Source organism: Enhydra lutris, unplaced genomic scaffold (assembly GCF_002288905.1).
Source record: "Enhydra lutris kenyoni isolate GAN:26980312 unplaced genomic scaffold, ASM228890v2 scaffoldscaffold21, whole genome shotgun sequence".
Classification (NCBI taxonomy): Eukaryota; Metazoa; Chordata; class Mammalia; order Carnivora; family Mustelidae; genus Enhydra; species Enhydra lutris.
The window spans coordinates 28,888,923-28,903,041 of NW_019154105.1; the positions used below are offsets into that span (position 1 = coordinate 28,888,923).

Genomic DNA, 14,119 nt, shown 5'->3' on the forward strand with positions numbered 1-14,119 from the left:
CAAAATTTATAATGGACTCCAGGACCCTACATGATCTGTCCACCTGTCATCTTTGCCCATCACTAACCTACAGAAAACCCTTCCCTTTGCTCCAACTGCTTTGGCTTTGAACATAATAACTTGGCCCATGGACTTCACTTTCCCTGTCCTCACCAGGAATGTCCTCCCCTCAGATCTCCCATGGCTCCCTTATCATTCTCTTCAAGTCTCTGCCCACACACAGATTACTCAGAGATACTGTCTCTGAAAAACACTGAAGTTAGCAGCCCTCCTCCTGTCCCCCCAGTGCTCTACATCCCCTGGCTCTGCTTTCTAAAAAAAAAAAAAAAAAAATAGTATTTGTCACTACCTGATTTATATTTATGCCTTTTTCGTTTTGTTTCATTTTTTTACTCTATGCCTCCTACTGAATGTAAGCTCAAGGAAAAAGTACTTTGTCAATTGTATACACTCTTTTATCTCCACTGCCTAGCAAAATGTCTGATAAATAGAAGGCACTCAATAAATATTTGTTGAATGAATACTTAAATGATTTGTTCATGCCCCTGAATTTAAGTTTTCTGAAGGTGGCACTCTTAGACTTTGCAGTTCTAGGATTCAGTACATTTATTCTCCTTGACTTGGTTGATTTGGTGATCTGACAAGCAACCCAAGGCCCTACCTTATTGCTTTTTTTTTTTTTTATAGACTTTACTTATTTATTTGACAGAAACACAGCAAGAAAGGGAACGCAAGCAGGGGGAGTGGGAGAGGGAGAAGCAGGCTTCCCACAGAGTAGGGAGCCCGATGGGGGGCTTGATCTCAGGACCCTGGGATCGCGACCTGAGCTGAAGGCAGAAGCTTAATGGACTCAGCCACCCAGGCGCCCCCTGTATTGTTTTCCATGTCACATTCCTACTACGTGGTTCACAGCAGGTGGTCAAATAGGCAAGGAAGAGAAAGGGGGGAAGGAGTAGAGGGCAGAGAGTAAGAAGGGAGAAAAGGGAGAAGGAACATGGGTGTGGAAAAGGACAGACAGAAGGGTAAACAGGGCTATGGAAGGAAGGACAGACAGAAAGCAGCCCCGGGTGTGGCAGGAAAGAGAGCAGCATGCGGCAGGATCCCCTCCCCTCTCACCGATGGCCAACGTCATCACCCGGAGATGGTTGCGAACCAGTTTCACCACCTCGCTCTTCTGCAGGGGGGTGGCTCGGCAGCAGACCACGGCCTGACAGCAGGCCGTCAGCTCTAGGAACTGCCTCTGCAGACTCTCCTGCAGAGCAAACTCCAGGGCCTTCCCGGTGATGATGAGGCCAGCCCGCAGTCTGGAGTCCTGTGTGGCCGGAAGCTGGGGCAAACCCTCCCGCGGTGACGCTCGCTCTGGAGAGGCTGGATTCTTCTCCTGAAGTTCTTTCAGAATTGTGCTCATCAGCCTCTCACAGGCATCCTAGAGACAAGAGGCCAAGACAGTTAGCCCTAGGGCTCCCTTGATGGCGATATCCGGGTAATTTATCATTGTCATTCTTCAGCAACTGCTGTGTCACGGCAACCCCAGGAAGTAAATAATCAGTTACTTCCGAAGCCCTCCCAGCTCTTCCGCAGAGATTTCCGTGTCTCTGTGGGCACCAGTTCATAGGACAGAAGACATCTCACCCACAGTGCGACGACTAAAAATAACTTAGGATTTCTTTATTTGTACAATTTCCCTTCTCAGATAGGCACCCTTGAGAGTCCTCTGATCTTTTTCTACCACTATCTGCTTGATTTTAGGCAAATTATGTCACCTCTGGGAGCCTCAACTTTCTCACGAGAAAGGTGCAAATGTCGGGGCACCTGGGTGGCTCAGTGGGTTAAAGCCTCTGCCTTCAGCTCAGGTCATGATCCCAGGGTCCTGGAATCGAGCCCCGCATCGGGCTGTCTGCTCCGCAGGGAGCCTGCTTCCCCCTCTCTCTCTGCCTGCCTCTCTGCCTACTTGTGATCTCTCTCTCTGTCAAATAAATAAATAAAATCTTTAAAAAAAAATGCAAATGTCGTAAGGTCATTGGGTAGAATGGGTGAGAGTACACGTGCAAAGCTCCTTGTGTAGGCAAGGCACAGAATTTAAAGCAACAGTTAGCATTGTTACCTTCTTTTGGATTCAACATTCATTCATTCATTCATTCACTAAGTATTTATTGAGAAATCACTTTATACTAGAAAACATTCTAGGCCCTGGGGATTGGTCAACGAGTGCAAAAAAAAAAAAAAAAATCCATGCTCTCATGGAGCTTACGTTCTGGTTGAGATTTTGTCAGTGGTGCTGGTCATGTTTGGTTTGAATGCATCTCTCTACTCTCCACACCCCCACAAAGTCAGAAGTACTATGAAGGTGGGTATCACTTTTTAATTTACTTTTGAAGCCTTCACAATGCCTAAAAGAGAGTCACATCAGTCACTGAATACTTACTGGATGGATTCTACTCAAGAAGACTAACAATAAAATTATCCAGAAATTACTGTGTCAAGGGACCACCAACGACAGAACCTAACAAAATCCAGGATCCCTGAATTTAAGTTTAGATGTTAAGACTGAAAGAAAAGAAAAGAAAAGAAAACACCAAAAACTGAAAGTTTATTCATAAGAGAACCCCTCACTCGGAGGTCATTCATTCTTATTTCAAATGCTGCTTAATTAAGCATTTCTCAGCCCACGACAAAATCAGATGGATTGGGAAGAAGTAGATATGGATACATAGCATGACACAAGAAAGATTTCATAACTACAGAAGCTACACACAAGACCTCCAACTTTGTTTTTTAAGATTTTATTTATTTATTTGACAGAGAGAGCACAAGCAGGGGGAGGGGGAGAGGGAGAAGCAGGCTCCCCACTGAGCAGAGAGCCCAACACGGAGCTCAATCCCAGGATCCTGAGATCCTGACCTGAGAAGGCAGACGCTTAGTCAACTGAGCCACCCAGCCACCCCAGAGCTTCAGCTTTAAAATGGAGCTACCCAGCAACCTGGACGTTAGGAACAAATCTGACCCTATACAACTCAAAAACCTGCCAGGGAAAGCGTATGAAGACAAAGAAAACAAGCCCTTTATAGGCTCAATATATAATAGGAAAAAATTATTTTTGAAAACCTTCTAGAGTTTGGTTACATTAAAATGATACATTTAGAAGGTAACACACCCTGAAGTCATTGAAAATCAGTGTATCAACATGAGATGATACTGAAGGGATAAGTTAAGTGAAAAAATACAATACTATAAATACAACCTTTACATACTCGAAGTGCATAGAATAAAGTCTTGAGTGGTTGCCTTCCAAAATGTAAACCTAAATTATCTGTAGTTTTATGATTCTAGATGCTTTTATCCTTTTGAATATATATTTAGTTTATAAATTACATTTTCATTATAGAAATATGTACAAATACACACACATACACACACACACACTCAATATCCTTATTTGCAGATTCTATATGTGTGAATTCACCTACTTGCTAAAATTGATCTGGAATCCTGTAATCAGTACTTGTAGTGCTTTTGTGGTCATTTGTGGACATGCACAGAGAGAAAAATTTGAGTCATGTGATAGGACCTCTGCTGAAATCGAATGAGGAGATGCTCCATCTTCTTACGTCAGCTCCCATACTGTACATAAGTACCCTTTCCACTGTTAGGTGACACCTTTTCTTTTCTCTTTTCTTCTTTTCTTAAGATTTTATTTATTTATTTGATACAGAGAGAGAAAGTGAGCACAAGCAGGGGGAACAGCAGGCAGAGGGAGAAACAAACCCCCCACCAAGCAGGGAGCCCGACAGGGGACTCGATCCCAGGATCCCGGGATCATGACCTGAGCAGAAGGCAGACACTTAACTGACTGAGCCACCCAGGTGCTCATACAAACATTTTCTGTATGTTCCTTTTTCTTCATTTCATCGTTTAAAATGGCCTCCAAGCCTAGCGCAGAAGTGCCATCGAGTTGTCCTATATATAAGAAGGTTATGACGTGCCTTGCAGAAAGAGGAGGCATGTTAGAGAAGCCTCACACGGGCCTGAAGCCTCACACGGGCCTGAGTTATAGTCCTGTTGGCCATGAATTCAATGTTACTGAATCAACCATACATATATAGTAAGTTGTTGTTAAACAGAAACACACGTAACAAGGTTATATACTGATTGGTTGACAAAACAAAATGTTGCAACCAAAGGCTTATGGGAACCTATACTTCCTCCAAGGGTAATAGTTCCATATTCACTAATTCAGTGTTTAGGGCAACTTTATAGAATTTAACTCCACGAATAATGAGAATAACTACAGATAGATAAATACAGGTTACGTAATACATAATACAATACAAAACACACATGACACATTTTCAGCTGGGGGTACTTAGACAAGTCACAACCTTTTGGAGTTTCAGCCTATAAAAATGAGGATAATTTTATCTGATCTGTCTACTTGTTATAACTGCCAAGGAAGATCTCATATGAGAAAGTCTTTTATAATATGAAAATAAAGAGTTATTATCTCAAGAGAAATTATAAAAATAAAACTCAAAAAAATTAAATGATGGATCCTGAAAGGGCTTTAAGTATCACAAGGCAGTAAATGATCCATGATATGGGGGCCGCCTGCATGGCTCAGTTAGTTAAGCATCTGCCTTAGGCTCAGGGTCCTGGGATCGAGTCCCATGTCCGGCTCCTGGCTTAGCCAGGAGCCTGCTTCTCTCTTCCTCTGCCCCCTCCCACCCCCGGCTCATGCTTGCGCTCTCTCTCACACATGCTAACTCAAATAAATAAATAAAATCTTAATAAACAAATTATCCAAGACAGGATTCTATTAACCCCCATCCTGATAAAACCCCAAAACTTTTAGGAAAATGGAAACTGTGTGAAGTTTATAAGTGGCTACATTTATTGTAAACCAACTTTCAAATTTAGGAATAGGAGTTGATGGAAATTCATAAAGCTGAGTGACTACACTAAAAAAATGACCAGATGTTCTACTAGTTTCCAGGTGGCCCACTTAGAATGTCACAGATGTAATTTCTTCACTAAGTGACAAACCGGGTTCAATAATCTTTCTTTTTTTAATTCTTAGCATCTCCTGATGGAGGAATGGAGAAAATAATAATAATAATAATAATAATAATAGTCACTGAGCCCCTACTATGTGCCTGGCATTTTATATACCTGGACTTGAGTCACCACAAAACTAAATTATGTTCACTGTGTACTGTTTTAATTATTTGGAAAATTCACACAAGGTGGAATAGCTTTCGATAGTAAAAAAATTTATTTTTTGCACTTAGAATAGCCCATAGTGGATACTCCATAAAGACTTCTTGAATTGTTAAGTTTTAAATGCCTCTAACTATAAATTATATGTTTACCGATAAGGTCTGCAATCCTAATGACTTTACTATTCACAAAAGCATCAAAATCAAACATCAAGAATTGACTTTTCTTTTTTAATGTTCATTGAGCCCCTTTTCTCTTCCAGGCACTACATGTTTAATTTATAATCTATATTTTCTCATTTCATGCCCACAATGACCCTATGAGATGGGCATTACTCTTACATCACAGGTTAAGTAAAAGGCCCAGAAGAAAATTCCCCAAGGTCACATATCTGATCACAGACAGGCCAAGCACATGAACCAGGGGCCTACGAATCTTATGGCACAGTCATTTTATTTATTTTTTTATTTTGTAAGATTTTATTTATTTTTTTGACAGAGAGAGAACACAAGCAGGAGCAGTGGAAGAGGGAGAAACAGGCTTCCCACCGAGCAGGAAGCCCGATGCGGGGCTCGATCCCAGGACCCTGGGATCATGACCTGAGCCGAAGGCAGACGCCTAATGACTGAGCCACCCAGGCACCCCTAGCACAGCCATTTTAGTGACCAAAATGACTAATGACAATTTTCTTGTGTTCAGCCCCTGCTGGTACTGGGCGCTACCTGGTGGTTTTGGTTATGGCTCTCTGGTCCACAGACAACTGCCAAGGAGACCTCATTCTGTGTTGAATAAGGAAAATTCTCTTTCCTTAAAATGTATGATCTGGTTAGGTACTGGCTGAGGCCCGACCTTAAAAACATGGCAGCCCGTGACAGAGCCCCAAGATGGGATCCAGAAGGGAAACTCCAGAGGATTTCTGAGAGGCAGGTTGCTGCCAGAGAATGGATGTCATTGATTAAGTCTGACTATCGAGGAAGGAGGGAGGAAGGTTCTCCAAGCTAATTAAATAACATGCACAAATCTCAGAGAATATTACCATACTAGAAAAACTTTTTTAAAATGCCTGTTTAACTGATTAGAACATTTGTGTTAGAGATTAATGGGGGTGAGGCAGGGATAATTTAAAAAATAAGGTGGATCCAAACCTTTTAAATTCCTTCTTAAGGAAAAAAAAAAATTCCCTTCCCTTACAACAGTTTGAAACGCCATATTCTCAACAGCACTATACCTAGGAATTACCACTAGAGGGCATAATTATCCCGAGAGTCCATTTTGTAATTAACATAAAGACATTAAAGTGTTCACCTGATTTTGATAGAAATCACCACCTCAACTTGAAAGTTGAAGTCCTGTACCAGAACTTGATATATTTTGCCGTTATGGGCTAAATCTTAAATCTCTGGAAACTGAATATGGGGGAGGGGAGGCAAATAAAAAATAAAAGGCAACTTTCTTTAGCAATAATTCTTTTGAATCATATTTAACCATGAAGCCTTTAGAAGGACTACGGTACCTTCCCAAGCACAAGGTAGGCTGCTAAAGAGAAGACATAATTATCAAGCTAAGGGTTACTGGGGTTTTTTTTCCTCCCTACATTCATCTAATCACAAACACTCCCCTGGCTAAGAAAAAGCAAAAGGACGGATTCAGTCTCATTATACCTACTTTACTCTGGGTATTGAGGATAAAGAGCTTGTCATCCGCCTCCAGGAGTTTGCACGCATAAGCTATATTGACAGCTGTCTCCTGCTTGTCCCCTGTAAGCATCCAGATTTTGATGCCGGCTTTCTGAAGGGCCTCAATGGACTCGGGGACTCCCTCCTGGAGACGGTCTTCAATGCCTGTAGCACCTAAAAGACAGCCGGATGCAAAGGGCTTGTGAGAAATCAAAGCCAGCAGAAGCTTATTTGGGCTATAATGGAACTCTGTTAGCGCCATCCTGAGCTACACACTGTTCCAGTAGCTTCCGGGCATTCAAAGGAAGTGTGAGGACCCAGCCCCAAATCATAGACAATATCATATCTGGGGAAGGAAACCTTAGGAATCACTGAGCTTATTAAACTTACTTGTTCTCCTTTTGGCTAGCTTTCCTCTCTGTGAATTGAGGGAAACTTGTGGTTTCAGTTACTTGTGTAACCTTGCTCTATAATTTTATAATTCTGTGGTACTCCTGAGGGTAAGGCAGGCATTTGAGGAATGCCCTTGCCAATAAGTTGCTTATGTTATGAAAGAGCATTGAAAATAGATATTACAAGTCTGCAAATACCTTTTCTAAACCAACAGGGGCCAGAAAAGCTTTGGAATTTGAAAGTTTTTCAGATTTTAGAAAGGTAATGTAGTATATTTAGGTTTTGAAATATCCACTAATGAAGCATATTAAGATTTCTGTAGCAAAACTTATAATGTTTGTACTAATTAGGATAATAAAGACTCATAAAATCTTATCAAATCAGGCCTGATTTTATAGCCAAATGCATTCTGGCATTAAACCCACAGAGCACTTTTGAGTTTGGAATTTCAGAGGAAATGTGGACCCGTACTACGGACGCTGTCACAGAGAAATGACATAGATTAGGTATCATCACTCTTCCCACTCCTTACAAAGTGAGATCCTTGTTCTTCTGTGAACCAGAGCAATGGAACTCAGAGACTGGTCTCCCGGTAGGTGAGCACTCAGATTAGAGTCTAGATCTCCAGACTCTTGAGACAGTGGGGATTCTCAACCCTGGCTGCCTCTTAGCATTCCTTGGGGAGCTTTTAAATATACAAACGCCCCAGCCACATGTCAGATCGATGGAATCAGAACCCCTGAGAAGAGTTTAAAGTGCTCCAGATGATTTCAGGATGCAGCTCAGTCTGGACAAGAGGTGTCCACTGTGCAAACTTTAGCTGCAATCAGGACATAAAAGAGAGAGAAACAAATTTCATTGGTCCGGTTGTAGGTACAGAATAAAGAACATCGGCCCTGGAACTAGGTAGCTCTGAGTCTCCTTCTAGCTCTGTCAGCTACTAGCACGTGACTTTGAATGAGTCAACGAACCACTCCGTGCTCTAAGTTTCCTCTAAATAAGAGAGATTTGACGTGCAGATTCAAAAGACCACACGTTTCATGTACCTTAACCAACACCTGGCAAGAAACTTCAACTGGATAGCCTCTGGAACCAGGATATTTATTTGAATTGGTAGTCTATGTTAAGTGATAAGGTTTTAAATGATCTTCTTAAGGATGACCACCCTGATCCCACCAAAAATGAAGTCTAGTTCACTAGAGTGGAAAGCAGAATGAAAAGAATTAGAAACGGGGTACAGATAAGACTGGACAGGGTGGAGACAACTATTTGCTCTGTTAGATCAAAGTGGTGGTGTGTTTGGGGCAAACCACTGGTGAATAATTTTAAACTTAGAGATATCCAGTGTTTTCCAAAGTTCTCTATTTTGACTGTACAACATAGTCTACCTACCAAGTAAAGTGAGCTTGTTCTCCAACCTCATGGCAGATTCAAGGAGTAATTCTTCCCTATGGTCAATGCTGGTTTCAGCTAAAAAATGGTTCCTCAGCCACTCCGCGTATTCAGCGTCACTCATGACCTGCAGTGTGGGGGAGAAAAGAGCTATGAGAAAGGCCATATCATCTTGCAGGATCCTGCCAGGACCCCGACCACTAGGTAATCCAAGCTTAGACGGATTCAAGCTAGGTAATCCTGTCTTCATTCCTCATGCCACAAGCTTTCTGAGATCAGACTACTGTAACACTGATGATGGATGGACCCACTAGCTCAGTACCTCTTGGAAATCCTAGGCATCATATATGATGAATTTAATTTATTTAATTAAATTTATTTAATTAATCTATTTAATTAATTAAATCTATTTAATTAAGTCAGGGACTATGCAGTTGGAAGACGTCTCCACTTGGTAGTTAAATCTAGAAAGATCTTAATGGCGCAGTTGAGAAAGTGGTGTCAGGATTGCTCAGTTCCAAGTATTAGGGAGGCAGCAGCACCGCTGGTATCTTCTGATGATTAGTTTATGGGGCAGTTATTTGTAAAGGTGAAAAGAGGGAGGAAACCATAGACGTGAAACAAGGAAGGACTCTTCCAGAAGAAATTAAATGGAATTCCTGAAGAAGGAACCAATGGTACATTTTCCTTCTTCTTTAGGTTGCCATAGAGAGAGAAATCTATATTACAAGTTTCCTAAAGCAACATGAAATAGAGGGAGGAAGGCAATTTCTCTATCTACTTATTCTTACCCACAGGGTTAGTGGACCTAGGACGAATCTGACATCTACTGGGCTGCATTTTTATCAGGGGCAGGATCATTCCACTTGAAAAGGTAGAACTCTCTCTCCTTTTCCTTTGATCTTGAAACTTTCCAGTTAGCTGCCTGACTAAGTGTTGACTAGGAGTCTGCAACAGATCCCAGTTGCCCTAAGGCAGATCGTAAGAACTAGAATTTGGCTAAGAAACAAGAGATCCCTATGTTTGCCTTAGGTCCTAGTAGAGTCTCCAATTCAGGCTTCCAGGAGGAAATCATAATGAATGGCAATTCATGCACCGAGACTTTGAATTGCATGTATCTGCCTGTCTTTTATACTCATTGGAGCCCAGAATGACAGAGTGAAATCAATACTCTGGCTTCTAACACAGCAAAAATTAACCACAGGGTTTAGAGGGAGAGAAAGTGGGGCAGGGGAGTGTTTATATGGAGAAGAGGCAAAGAGGTGGCAAGATGAATTTCTTGGTTCTTTTCTAGTAGTTCCCCTACATGGACTTGTCATTCTTTGTTTCATGTTCTTCAGTGTTCATCAAAGTCTCTGTTACACCTCTACAACTAACTCCCTTCCCTCCCCCGTAAGACAGCCTTCTCTTGTCTCAACCCCTACTCGACTCCCTCTCATTGCAGCTGAGAAGCTTGACTTGGTCAATACCCAAGCCACATCCTACTGGCATAAAAACGTGACCAATTCACTTGAAAAGGGCTCCAGGTCTGTTTCCCCCATGTCCCCAGGGGAGGGTCTGGTAATATCACCCCTCAACTTCTTGGAGTTCTGTCTTCTTCCTTATTACTTCAGTGTCTTAGAAAGCATACACAACATCTCAGTATTATTCTCAACAAGAGAATAATCCATACTGACATAACATTTAATAAAATTACTTGGATTGATAGATAAAGACTTATGAGCATGTAAGGAAAAATTGTGAGAACTTTAGGGGAAAATTAAGGTCAGTCTCTGGCCTCATTCTTTCCAAAGAACATTTAATGCAGAGATGATAATTACAAAGGACTGAGGGAAAAGAAAGTAGGTCCAGGGACTTTTAGATTTTTATTTCCAGGCAAACTGCAGCTAACATACTAAAGCACTCACAGACACACTTAAACAGGGGAGAACTCTGAAAACAGAATTTTCAGGTGTTCTTTTGGCAAAACACTGAGAACAAACTGCAACCAATCAATGCATATGGAAGATAGACACTGTGAATAGAGAGCCCACGATCCAAGACCTTCCCAACCGTGTGGATCAGAGTTTGACGCACGCTCGACCCCGAACAGTGAGGGCCACCCAAGTGAAAGAATGAACACGATGGGCCCAACACAGCAGCCTCACCTTCTTTGCTATACATAAAGTGCGTAGGCCCCGTCTGGCATAGTCATCCAAGTGTTTCTGGGTTTTCTCCCTTATTATCATCTGCTGTTTCTCCAGACTTGCTCCATCTGAAATAATTAACAAAACAAGTATTCCCACCAGTCCGCCCAATTACAGAGATGTTTTTACAAACAATGGTATAGTTTCCAACCCACAACAGACAAAAGACCTTGTAGTTCTGAATCCCAAATGCACATTTATAAAAGGGACTCTAAATAAATCTTTCCCTTGTTCCCTTCCTTCTAGGAAGAGGGAAAGTACCAAGAACTTAATACGAACACCGTTCCCACACCGTCAATAACAATAGTAACAAGAACTATCATCATTCTAGCTGCCTCCATTGGGGAGGCACTGGGCAGAGGCTCTATGCATAGTGCACACAGTATGCCATTAAACCTCCAAGGAACCTATAAAACAGGTATGACACTCCCCACTTGTTGAACACAGAATAGGTAGGTAACTTTACCAAGACACCACCGATGACAGAGGCCAGATGTGCACCCAGGTCTGTGCACCACCAAAACTTACATGCATTCTCACCAAATCCTAGGCAGCTTCCCCCATTTACAAAGTGCAGCTGATCCCCAAATATACACGTGTTTCTCTTTATAGAACCATCGAGATTGGCCTTTCAATCTCTGAACCACGCATATACCCTCCACGCTCTGCGCAGTATGAACTCACCCGGGGAAGCCAGCGAGAGCAACTCCATGATGACCGAGTCAGCACCCTTTGTATACACCACGACTTGGTTGGAAAGGGGGTGCCGAACAACCACAGACATTCTTTTTCTTACAGAGTCGAAGGGCAGGATGTGTAGGAGTTGAAATGTTAATGGCCCCAGAGTGGCGAAGTCCACTACGACCTGCTCTGGGGTCCGGGAGCGTAAAGTGCACTGGTAAGCCCTGGCCGCATACACCAAGGCCGCCTCATCCGGGCTCTCCGCCTCGTAACACAGGGTGGAGGTGGAGGGCTGTCCCGTCGCCTCCGGGAGGCCAGGATCACTGTTCTGTTTCTCCGTATCTGGAGGGCAAGGAGAGTCCCCAGAGCCCTGGGGGCACTCGCTCCCAGGGGAGGCCTCTTCCTCCACTGAGGAAGCCAGTTTCATTCGACTAAAGAGGGAGAGTCTGCTCACAAAGGCATTTGGGACCCCAGGAGAGGGCTCTTTCCCACCGGCAAGCGATGGCGAACTTGATCTTCGGACAGACAATCTCTGGAAGAGGTTTTTAATCTCTTCCAAGGACTTGATAGGCATTCCACTCAGGGACGAGAGCCCAATCTAGGAGAGAAGATGCCACAGGGTCTCAGTAATAGAATAAAAAAGGCAGTAGATGACAACGTTAAAGTCAAACTAGGAAATAATTAGATAAGGAAAGAGTTACCACTCCTTAAACAGCCAGCAGCCTGCTTCATACATAAGACTGCCCCCAGAAAATACAAGCAAAAATAAAAATGGCCATAATGAAAAATATGTGCTAATGTTGATGGCATTATAATTTCTACAACCATTCAGAAAGAGATGTGACAAATGATAGCAAAACATAAAATGCCACTATTGCTACCAGTGGGCATACGATAGCAGTGTTTCCTAATGAATAACTTAAAATATAGATAGATAATCCATAATATGTATTATGTACATCCTAGCAGTAGCAATTTAAAAATAATAAGCAAATTAAGTATTCAAAAATAGTAAAACAGCAATATCTTCTTGAATATTTTAAAAATAAAGTTTAGAAAGCCTATGGGGTGAAACTGGAAAACCTGTAAAAATGTAAAAATTGTGTGAACAATATAAAAATTTTTTAAAACTGTGTGAACAACATAAGAAACAAGTTGAGTAATAATATACATTCAAAACATTGGAAGAAAGTTAAGTCAAACAATTAGCAAGATGGGACGCCTGGGTGGCTCAGTGGGTTAGGCCTCTGCCTTCAGCTCAGGTCATGATCTCAGGGTCCTGGGATGGAGCCCCGCATCAGGCTCTTTGCTTGGAGCCTGCTTCCCCTTTCTCTCTCTGCCTGCCTCTCTGCATGCTTGTGATCTCTCTCTCTGTCAAATAAATAAATAAACAAACAAACAAACAAGATGGGCTTTTTTCCCTTTCCCCCACCAGATTCTATAAAAGGTTGTTACTATGACTTTTTCTGTTGTCTTAAAAAGGCCAGTAAAGAAACTGACCTACAGAAGAGTTATCAGTAGAAATTATCACCTTATCAGCAGAAATTCACAATGAATGTGAGTCTCTATTGTAATTTATATTACAGAATTTTTAATAATTTTTAGCCTGATGTTTTTCTAGCTCGTAACATTTATGTGATTAAATGTAGAATTTAATATTAATTATGAAGGCCAATTAATTGGATCCTAAAACTCTGTCATTCAGAAATGCCCAAGATATTAAAAAGTTTTTTTCCTAAAAATTATTAATCTTCTGACAGTTGGAGAAACACATGTTGGTCGATTTCCACACTTACTGGAACTCGGAAATGAAAAGAAACCATCACAGGTGAGGTTTCATCTTCTTTGTAGATTCTGTTTAGCTCCTTATTATTCACTGTCTCAGTCATTACCTCAAAATATCATGAGGCTTAGGCTCTTCTACCTGTAGAGACCTTCTTTCAGACCACAGGGTATTATATTCTTTGGGGATAAGGCGACAGTATTTTTCAAACAAGAAACACCAAGAGGTGCCTACTTTGGAAACAGATGTATGAGAAAAATTGTCACATGAGGAGAAAAAAAGAACATCCAGTGATTTATTCTCTAATTACATAATCACTTTCTAAAGAGAAACTCTCTAGCCGAAAGTCTTACAAAAACAGTTTTCTGATCAAATAAAAGCTTAATTGGATGTAAATTATTTTTATGTTAAAGTTGACCACCTCTGAAGTTGCTAAAAGAAAATGATCTGATGGAAAATTAAAATTTAATTGGGTTGCATCGCAAATTGAATTTTAAGTGGATATGTGCAAAAGGGAAGAAAGTTATACACAAGGAAGCTAGCACAGCATGTGGTGAATCACCGGTCTTTTAAACTAGTTTTTCTTTTTAATTGAAAATGAATTTTTCCATAAATTCTAAACTATAAATTGACTTTTTCAATCTAGCTTTTATGGGAACTGTAGCATCTTGATACATTATAAATATTTGGATTTTTAAATTGGGTTAGAACTAATTAGAACTAACCCAACTGGTACAGGAAAATGGTACATTATCATTAAACATGATAATGAATCCAATACTTTTTATTTCGCT

The 14,119-nt window shown here is 41.3% G+C and overlaps 1 protein-coding gene across 1 annotated transcript in view; it reads right to left on the reverse strand.

Annotated features, from left to right (window-relative positions):
- The window catches only part of LOC111148903 (ATPase phospholipid transporting 10D (putative)), a 104,599-nt gene that overhangs the window by 20,951 nt on the left and 69,529 nt on the right, over positions 1-14,119 (reverse strand). Inside the window, exons 12-16 of the mRNA XM_022505679.1 lie at positions 11,546-12,140; positions 10,823-10,929; positions 8,676-8,802; positions 6,880-7,064; positions 1,117-1,426 (exon numbers count right to left, since the gene is read on the reverse strand). Coding sequence (XP_022361387.1) covers positions 1,117-1,426; positions 6,880-7,064; positions 8,676-8,802; positions 10,823-10,929; positions 11,546-12,140 — 1,324 coding nt within the window. The remainder of the gene's footprint in view (positions 1-1,116; positions 1,427-6,879; positions 7,065-8,675; positions 8,803-10,822; positions 10,930-11,545; positions 12,141-14,119) is intronic.